Below are 10,960 nucleotides of genomic sequence, written 5' to 3' on the forward strand. Positions count from 1 at the left end.
TTTTTACCGTATCTACAAATTTTAGTAACTTTGATAGTCAATGGCGGGAAATTCACCCGAGATGAACAACATTACATTTCTCCACGTCTCTAAAATCTTCTTCCGAGATAACCGTTGACTGACCGTTTCTCTCATACTCATCATCTTGTTTGTTGAACCTGAACCTGATTTTCTTCATCACGATCAACAGTATTGTCAGTAACGTAACTACAGAAACTCAACGAATTACTCATCGAAGACATTCTTTTTTCTCTGCTTAATATCCTCTTCAACGAAAGCATTCTACTCCCTGGTGATTTTAACCCTTGTTGACCTCCTGTTTCTTCTACCAAACTCTTCAGATTTGATTCCTCTGGTTTTCGAACTTCAATTGATAACGGCGAAACAAAACTTAAAGATGACCCAGACCCAGAGACAGAACTACTGGACCCTTCATTTCTACAAGATGTGCAAGGTTGATTAGAAGTACTAGAACCTTGTTCTTCTGAAGAATCAATTACAATCTGAGTTAACTCATGAATTGTAGCTCTTTCTGATGCTGCTGATGATGATTCAGTTGTTGCTGTTGCTGTTTCTGGAGTAACAGGGGTTCTGCAGAGTGGGCAAGTAGAATGAGAATGAAACCACATATCAATACATTCGACATGGAAACTGTGTTTGCATTTCGGCAATATCCGTCCGATTTCATTCTCTTCAAATCCAGATAAACAAACAGCACATTCTAAAACATCATGATCACCATCCTCCGCAGCACCACCACCATTTTGATCATCCTTTTGTTTATGAGTAGTTGCAGAGTAAGTAAATATAGGTATAGACTTGAGCACATTCGAATCAAGCCCACGAGAAACGGAGAAAACCGTGTCGCCCGGAAGCGGGTTTGAGGTGAAGATAAAATGAGTTCGATGAGTTCTCCGGTGTCGTCTACGGCGACGATTACTACTCAGATTACTCGGCTGAGGACGGTGGTGCTGTAAGAACCAACGTGCATAGATATGAAAACAAACGATGAGAATCACAACCGTGAACAGGATTATGATTGCACTTAACATTATTTTCCCACTAAGTGCATAGCCTCGTGGTGTTGATACATATCCCCCCCTTTGGGAGAAATTAAGATCATCGTCACTCATTTTGGTTCCTAAAGAGAGAAATTATGGGGAAAATGGAGAAACGGGTTCTTTGGGGAGAGGAAGAAGAGAATGGGGGGTTTTATTTATGATATGAGAAGAAAGGAAGTTTCTTAGATGTTTAGTATGTTTTGAATTTGCTTTATATTATCAATTTCTTAAACAATTCCTTATTGGTTGTTGTTTTGTTTGTGAGACTACTTTGCCCCTACCACCACTTGACTTGACTTGTCTTTTACTTTTTTTTTTTTTTTTTTTCACTTACTTCTCTTTAGTCATGGAGAAGGTTGAAATAAAGAAAAGTTGGAATCTTCACTCCCCTTTCCAAGCGTATTGTTCCGAATTCAATGCGTACAACCAGACTATTCAAGATTCTCATTGGTTTTGGTTCCTACATATCTGCTGCTGATCTGCGTGTTTAGGATATCAGTTCTTGCTATTCTGATAACTATGTGTTCAAAATATCAGTCTTTGCATGTTTGGGATATTAATCGTGAACTTATCATTTGCATGTTCGTTTTACACATCGAGGACTTAAACTTACATGTTTAAGATCTTGTTCAAGTGTTTCAGGATATCAGTTTTGGAGTGTTTGAGATATCAGTCATAAACTTACCGTTAGTTATGTTCATCCTACATTTTTAGAACTCAGACTTGCATATTTAAGATCTCACTGTTAAAATGATTGTGAGTAGAATTTCGTCTCCGCACTGGTTAAGAAAGCAAGAGTATGCATTCGGAAAACATTTTTCTCATTGGTACATGATTACTAAGGGTTCAAATCCTGAACTCCCTGGTGGAAGGGAGGGAGTATGAGAATTATCAGACCACTTGACGGTTCTCTGTCCTGCATTGTTTCTTTCTTGATAAGTATAATATCTATTTATGAATCACAGTTAGAGAAGATTAGGGAGAATAGAAAATCTGCATCTTTAGATATTATATTTGCTTTCCAAGTGTTCCATTAAGCATACCAAACTTTTCTAGTGTAGCCACCATCACCATAATATTCACTCGAGCTTTTATGTTCTTAGCTAGAGAGTACTTAAAGAAAAAAGTGATGGGTGTACACAGTACTTGAGTACTACTGTCCTGGCTTAGATCAACCAAGTGACAAACAGGAATATATATACAGAAAAAGTAGTCTTCCTTTGAATTTTTAAAACTCGAAAAGGTGCTGAAATGTTTGCAAAAAATAAAAAATAAAAAGAGTTAGCCCGGTAAAAATATATTTAAACGGTGGATTAATCGACAACAATCTCATAACGGGAAATAACAACCAATTAGTTTTGTGAAAGCAAAATATTTTTGTTTCTGATTTTTGGAGATTACTTCAGCTTCAAGCAAAAACATTTGTTCGAAACCGCATAAATCGGATGGAGTATCAATTTCAGAAAAAAGCTCGACAATTTCTCGGAAAGTCTCTTGTTAGTTTTTATCGATGATGTTCTCGGGCATTAATTGTTCCATAAATCTCCAGGACAAAGCCTTACAAACTTCCATTGACGCTGGAAAGTCACTTTACCAAGCATTAAATTGTTTGGTAGAAGTAGGGGCGTTATTACATGGAAAGTTAGCTCAAGATTGACTAGGAAACCTCGTTTTGGATGTTAGATGGTTGTTTATGTGTCCCTGTCCAGTGTCCTCCTCCATCTGCCATGCTACAGCATTCAAATTAGTACAGTCGATATGCATGCGCAACCTTCAAAGCTGAAACTATGGTTAAAAAAGTTTCAACTTCATGGATACCAGGGTTCAAGGTTTAGGGTTAGGAAGTCCCATTTATTGTAAAATTTAGACTTTGGAGACAGCTGGGCTGAGCGTTCAACTGCAGCTTCAAGCCGGCTCCGCCTGAACTATCAAGGATGGTAAAATGATCGAACAAACATTCATGTATATCAAACACGGTAGATGACTTTTTGCTTGGAATGTTAGTTGCCTTAGTGGGGTGGAATCAGAACAATTTTATATGCATCAAAAGAAAGAAAATTTTCTGTTTTTGGGACTCTTTAGATCATTGCAGGGACAAGTACAACTTTTGTGTTGAGTTCTTTACTATTACTTTGCAAATTTTTATTCCTTGGCCTTTGGGGGATTATAAACATAATATAATGTTTACTACTTCATTATTTTCTCAACTACTATCTAAATTTTTTTCTAACTTGAAAATTTCAAAAAGGAATTTATAATATTGAAAAATCACTTTATGTCAACATAAATAAAATAAAAAATGCCCATGGATGAATCAGTGTACTATATTTATTTCTTAAATCTTATTTTCAGACTCAGTGGGTATTTTCAGACAAATTGTAAACTAAGTTATTTTAATAAATTACATGTTTCAAAAAAAAAAAGTGTACATTGATAATAAACTGGGTTTTAAAATACGTTTAAAATATTAATTTATAAAAAATATATTGTTGCAATATCAACTTTTTAAAATTTTACTGGTAATCATTCCTAGGAATATAAGTTCCGCAAAACACCACTTACAATAGTTAAGGACGTGCAGTCCCCAACACTATTAAGAAATTGACTCAAGGCTCAATCAAGGTTAGCCCCATCTAAAATCATGCACCACATGTTACTCGAGCATTTCAACATGACAAGTTCAACAGTCCAACAAGTGATAATCCGAGTTCCTGCTTTCCTTTTTAGACATGTGTAATCTCACAAGTGATGATCGCCAGACCAATTTTGAACTCAAGTCACTGATATCATTAATTGGACTTAAGGTTGCAGGTAGCGGACGATGATTCTGGCAAGGTATCATCACTGTAGTTTTGCATTATGCAAATTTGATCTCTGGGTGTGGACTATGTTGCACTGACACGGTACACAGTTACGACACGACACAGTTACGTTGACACGTCAAATCTCAAAAAAGCGGGTTACGGGGACACGTTATATGTATTATTCACACCACTAAAATGAAATTTTACAACAATCTACTTAACAAAATAATTATTCTTATTTTTAAAATACTTGATAACTAATTAAATAAAATTAATAATAGTGTAATAATAACAAAGTTTTGCAATATAGTTTGTGGCAGTTCCTATTCCTCCTGACATTGCTCCAATAACTTCACACATTGAATTTCTGGGAATAACACCAAAACCAGCTACACCTGGATTGCCAAAAGAGGAACCATAACTATTGCTGAAATCCTTGCTGTGATTTGTGCACTAAAATGGGCTTTTGTGTTGAATGCTCCATTAGTAATAATCAGGTCAGACTCAAAAACTGTTATAAATGACTTCTGCAATTAATGGTTGCATTCCTTGGATGTTCAGATCAAGATGGATAAATGCAAAACAAAAACTAGAAGGCATTGTATTTCCACATGGCTATAAAGAAATCAACTTCTCTGCAGATGATTTAGCCAAAAGAGGTGCAATGCTAAAAGCTGGTGAAAGAATCATCTACACTGGAAGGCCTGGTTTTTTAAAAAGAATTGAAATGCCTAATATAGTTTATTAGGGATTCTATTAGGATTTCCATATATTTTAGTCTTTGCTTTTGTTCTTTAATGACATTTTGATGTAAACTTTTTGTAATTTGGCTATTCAATTAATAAAAATATGTGATTAAGCAAAAAAAAAAATGCTTGGTTTTAACTAAAAGGAAAATAAATCAGCATCATATTGTTGTAAATTTTGATTTTCCAAACCAAAGTGAATCATTTATGGCGTGTCCGAGAGTGTCCGAAAAGTATCTAATGTCGATTTTTATGCGACAAGTGATGTGGCGTGTCCATCGCATGTCGGAAAGTGTCATAGTCTTGTCGTGTCCGTTTGTGTGTCCGACACGGTTACATCATCTTTCTTGGCGTGTCCGTGCAACATAGGACGTCAAGCATTCTGCTGACAGAATCTAAGCAGTTTTAAGTTAAGACGGTCACAACTCTAGACAAACAAAATCACCCATTACTAGGTAGGACCAATCTTTCACATGGAAGGTCCCAACTCTCAAACATTGGTCAGGTGCTGCTCAAGACCATCCAAGATCTTGTCATCACAAGAAAAAAGCTAACAGTTAGCTACATTAATCTACTAGTACTATCTAGAACACTTCCTCAGTCCTGTGTCGTACCATGAGGAGGCACTTCTTAAACACTTCTACTATTTGGCAAATTCATAGAGAAAGAGTGACTGGAAAAATCAGACATATATGAGTGACCCATAAAATTTCTTGGGGCAGAGACAAAATAATAGTCTAACAGGAAAAAAGATCGAAGGTCCATCTAATATCCATTATCTATCAACTCACAATAGAAAAAAGGCAACCTTCCCTCGATATTTAGATTAGGTAGTGCATGAAAAAAAAGAAAAATGAAATTGATATCACAAAGTAAACTTACTCAGGATTTTAACAAGATAAGGATTTTCTTAGAGGCTGTAGGAAACTTTAACAGCTTCTCACTAAATTTCGCCATCCGTTTCTTCTGTTGGGAGTCTTGTTCAGTTGAATCACTGGCGAGTACCAGTTTCTCCAAGACTGTGGCATGTTTCAACAGTCTCTAAAAACTTCAGTTCATTAGCACATCCACAAAGACCATTAATCTCCACAAACTTTAGGTGACATATCATGCACGGCAAAGATAACTCAGCATCCAAATAGTCTCCTCCTATGTTCTCTGGATTAAATTTTACCTAGATAATAACCACATATCGTATTAAAACTAGACAAACCTTATAGCTCTCAGATCTAGAGTTTGATAATTATGAAAAATACCTCTTCACGACATTCATCCAATGGGGGCTCGTCACGATGCTGGAAATTGAACGTTACCAAACGTTAAAGCAAGGCCCTTATCTTGACTTAAAAATGAGTTACTTTGAGTGACATGTATAAATAAAAGTAATGACAAATAAATTAGGTTACAACCTTTGATATCCGCAGGGAAACAGATTCTATATTAGGAGAACTCTTAAGTATATAGAATACAGGATGCATGCAGTATCTGAAAACGCACGTCTGGTTCCAGATCTCCAAATTCTGAAAATTAAAAAATTCAGGCGGCTGAGTGCTAGTGTATCAGGAACTCAACCTAAATGCTTGGTACATAAAATAAATAAGTGAAATATTATTCAGATTGTATTTACGTTGCAAGAATCACAAAAACGACAATTTCTTAAATACAATAAAGAAATATGTATCCTATGGTGGTGGGTGCTGCAAATGCCTAGCTTTAAGCATCTATGTCTATGATATCTCAATATGTTAGCATATTTCTAGCCAATTTTCGAGGTTTGCTACATAGATTAGCGATGACCTCTATGTTTTCTTTTGCAAAAATCAGACACTATGATAGATAAAACTGTGCCGAGGCAACAGCGTTGCATTCAGTTCAGATTCCGAGGGTGGGTGCAATTCAGCAGACCAACTTTCACGGGTCAATGAAAGCTGCACTTAGGGGGCTTGGGTGAGCTCACCTAGGATCACCCCAAGGAAATCACACCAAAACCTAACATAGGTATAATGTGTCACGTAAACACCAAGAGGTGCACCCCGCTCTTCTGACAACATTGAGCAGGAAGAAAAACATAACGGTTTTCCAATTAAAATTACTGTTAAAAAGTAGAAAACACCAACTAAACAAGTGAAGAAGGTCAAACGCCATACCTTGAGGATAGAAAAATTTAAAGTTAATACTTTGACAGAACGAATCCCTCTCAAAAGTCCCATCGTACGTTGGGCATAAAATTCTTTCTCTCTACCACTCGCAGCAACGCATATCTGAATTTCAGCAGTTACTAGAGATGGAAGATTCTCTACAATGAAACTTGTTACCATGTCACTATTACAAATGAAGGATGTCAGACTTGGTGCATACAGTTTAATCACACTATTGATTTCATAACCCTGATCCTCAACCTTGAAGCTGAAACACTTGAGTTTAGGCAAAGAAATTGTAAGATTCATATCACGGAATCCACTGGTCCATCACGGTAATCATTATCATTAATAGCATGTGTATATGACTGAGTGCATGTGAGGTGTAAGTGAGTCTGGTTACGAGAGTGTGCCGTGTGCTGTGTAAGAGAGGAAGAGTGAATGAGTCGAGTATATATACGCAGGTCCCCTGTAACAGAAACATATTCTTTCCTAATCAATATTATCCAACCCTTGGGGCAATTCTTATGCCAATCAACAAACATATTGTTTTGTTGAGCCACGTGGATGAACAAACTGCATTCTCCACTATGGAAAATAAGGCAAAATGAACAAATCTGATATTTTAAGGTCCCACTATTGATTTTATTAACATAAACTAATAAGAGTTGGATCCCACTAATCATTTTATTTATATAATAAACAAAACTAATAAGAGTTTGGTCCCACAAATTATTTAGCTAATAAAATAAATAATAAAAAATAAACCATAATTATAATAATCAGGTTTTTGATAGAGAATATGTGATTTCGAGCGCCGACGACATTCATTCGAACGCAGCGTCAATGACACGATCACGCGTCTTCACAACAGACGTGCGCTGGTTGTTCCGACTCGATGTTCAAACCAACAAATATGTTGGTTGAACATCTATTTTTTGTATTTGTTCATTCCATAGTGGGAGAAAATGAACAAACTCCAGATTTGTTCATTCCATAGGAATTGCTCTTTAACAATATAGATATCAAATCTATCTTGGTATCAGACTCATAAATTTCAAGCCAATTTTCTAGGTTTGCATCATTGATTAGTGATGGCCTCTATGTTTACTTTTGCAAAATATGGAATAAGGATTCAAATCAAGCACCCTCGCCAAGAATTCAGACGCTATGATTGATAAAACTGTGCCGAGGCAACAACGTTGCATTCAGGTCAGATTCTGAGGGTGGGTGCAATTCAGCCGACCAACTTCCACGAGTCAACGGAAGGTGAGTGTAGAGCTCATCTAGAGGTACCCAAGGAACTTGGAGGGGCTTAGGAGCTCACCTTAGGGTAAATAATTTTTTTACGTTGCATTCATGTCTTCAATCCTCTTTCCATTCTTAATAGTATGACTTAATAACGCAAATAGAATTCTCACTCAAAACTGAAGATCTAAACTTTACTTTACTTCCTCAGTGAGATTCGATGAAGGGGAAATTAACCAAATCAGAATCATACATAATGAATAAGCAGATGAGTAGTTTAGGAATCGTTAATGGTGGAGAAGAATGAAGATTGGGTTCTGGGAAAAGGGTTAACCTCGAACACTGTTCTGTTAAAATGAGCGGATGGGAGAAAAAGCATGGATATGTTGTAGGGCTTGTAGCCCATTAATGTGCGGCCCAATATAGTATTTAGGGTTTTTTCGTACATGTATATATAGGATAGTATTCCATGTAACTGATGGTGCTGATAATAGAAACCTCTCTTTGTCTCTTTATTTTCTCCATATTTTCCACTGCAACACGTTATCAGCACGACTCTACCAACTGGTGCAATTTTTCTTTTCTCTCTTCGTTCAAGATTGGTTATGGATTATTCCTTGAAGATTAGCGAGGTTCTGATCCTATTTTTTTTTATCAACATGGATGCGTTACCAGGTATTTCTTTTGAACAAGGAAATTTCGTTTTTGTAGTTTATATTAGGGTTTCACAAACATATGATTATAAAACATAGATATTTCATCGTCAGATTTTCATGAAATTTTAATACGTTCAACAAACTTAGTTATTACTTACTCTGCAATCTCCAAAACTGGATTTTAATGAATCCGTGTACGTTCAGGAAAATCCTAATTTATAACAACGTCGAAAAACCTAAGTTTTAGGAATTCCAACCGTTAGATTAGGCTGGGTTTTTGTTATGTGTTACATATTGTTCCCCTTGAGCCACTGTAAAAATTTCATAAAGATCCAACCATGGGAAATACTCCAAAGTACATGATATTTTCAGCTGTGTCCACAAAAACGTTAATTGGAACAGTCATACGGCATCATAAATATATTTTTATCTGGCCGTTGGATTTCCTTGAAATTGTATTATGTTTATAGAAACATTGTGATGAATCATATGTAAATATTTCATCATGATCGGACTATGATGCATTTGTCTGTCGATCAGAACAGTTGAACCGTTGAAAGAAGAATTTTTCAATTTTTAGGGTTAACGATATGTTTTGGACTCATATGCTAATAGTTTCATGTTTATTATCAATGGGCCTAAGAACTTCACATATGATGGAACATATACGTGGACTTTTGTTAACAATGTCATAGTCAACCCAATGGACCGGGCATTGACCAATCTGTTGACCGGGTTCTGATTAAACCAACTCGATCAAAATTTGACCTTTTGGACTCAGAAGTACTTGAGCGCCATTAAAGAGCCTCTGATACAGAAGTCAATTGTATCTACAAGGTATTTACTTCCATCATGAAACGTTCAACCAAAGACGATGCATTGTTCAAAAGATGAAGGCATAACTTCTACGTTTAAGGCGACATATTGATTTCAGACGATGGAATGCTCTAAAAGAAGTTTTTGAAACATTCATGAAATTTTTCCCCTGAAAATTTGAATGTTCATTGGAATTTAAAACACTTTTAATATTGGCTCAAGTAGTAACAATACAAATTAAATGTATTTACTAAGCATGAGACAGAGACGTAATTCTGACTCATTGGAATCAGAGTTGGACGCTTGGTATAAACATTTACTGAGTACGGTACAAGTGATGGAATGCATGTATCATGTAGTAGCAGCCAACTACGAGATATATAGAGAGTTTAAATGACAATAAGCTCACTATATGTTAAAAGAAGGTCATACCCGCGCTTGTCAACTTCAGTGGCAATGAGAAACTTGCCCAATTAATACACATTTTGATAAGTTTTTATTAATTATCTTTATTCAACTGAATTTTGTATGAATTGATCCTGGACTATTGATTGTATGGTAGTTTAGTAAACATTTTTTTAAGTTAAAATAAAGAACTTTTTTAAGCGAAGAACTAAATTCATAGTTTGTACTTATGAAATGAAAAGTATATCATTTCCATGAGACTGAAATACTCTAAAGCACTTGAGATATACTCATAAGTACTCGAGTTGAAAGGATCGTTCGTACATTATGATGAAAAGTATATCATCCTCATGAACTGTAACACTTTAAAGTAAATGAGATAAATTTTCTTTTCTTACGTAATAAGGCCACACCACTTATTACACGAAGCTCTTAAGAAAATATATTAAACTGCTTGTTGAATTGTTTCCTTATGCAATACCATGCAATGATTGGATCATTACAGATAATAGCCTAGCGAAGGAATGCTCAATCTTTGTTGCCTAATTAGTATAAAGATTAAAAGTTACATGAGCTTTGTAAGAACCAAGAGCTAGTCACACTTTGTTAATTTTCTACGAAGCCTGTGCAAACGGTTATTGAACGAAAACTAACCGTGAGAATGGGAATGCATCTACAAATTACCTCCAATGAATGTGAAAGGAATCACATTTTAAAGAAAATAATGAGTCAATTAGTCTAGTGAACTTTAAATCACTAAAACTTGGATATTTGACAATGTAATGTTGGAATTGACTCACTCAGGTTTTTAATAACCATAAAGACACTTTGGTTGTGATATGATGTTATATTTTGAAAAAACTCAAATGGACATCCTTTTATTTGAGTTAAAGAATGCAAAGTGACGGCATCTCTCACAATCAACTCTTTCTAAAGTACTAGAAACACCACCACCCCTCACATTATGCTTTTAAAGTAATAAAGCATGTAACTAACTCATTTTACAAAGTCATTCTTTATTAAAAAATTATTGAGACCATTCTAAGATGAAAATGGTAAACGACCCATTTTTACAAAAGAAACAAG

At 35.5% G+C, this 10,960-nt stretch overlaps 1 protein-coding gene across 1 annotated transcript; it reads right to left on the reverse strand.

Moving 5' to 3' along the window:
• LOC113345292 (RING-H2 finger protein ATL2-like) lies at positions 1-1,227 on the reverse strand. Its single transcript, XM_026589078.1, has one exon. The coding sequence runs from the start codon at positions 1,131-1,133 to the stop codon at positions 141-143; it is 993 nt and encodes a 330-aa protein (XP_026444863.1). The 5' UTR covers positions 1,134-1,227; the 3' UTR covers positions 1-140.
• Positions 1,228-10,960: the final 9,733 nt, after the last annotated feature.

The sequence above is a fragment of the Papaver somniferum genome, unplaced genomic scaffold (assembly GCF_003573695.1).
Source record: "Papaver somniferum cultivar HN1 unplaced genomic scaffold, ASM357369v1 unplaced-scaffold_81, whole genome shotgun sequence".
NCBI lineage: Eukaryota > Viridiplantae > Streptophyta > Magnoliopsida > Ranunculales > Papaveraceae > Papaver > Papaver somniferum.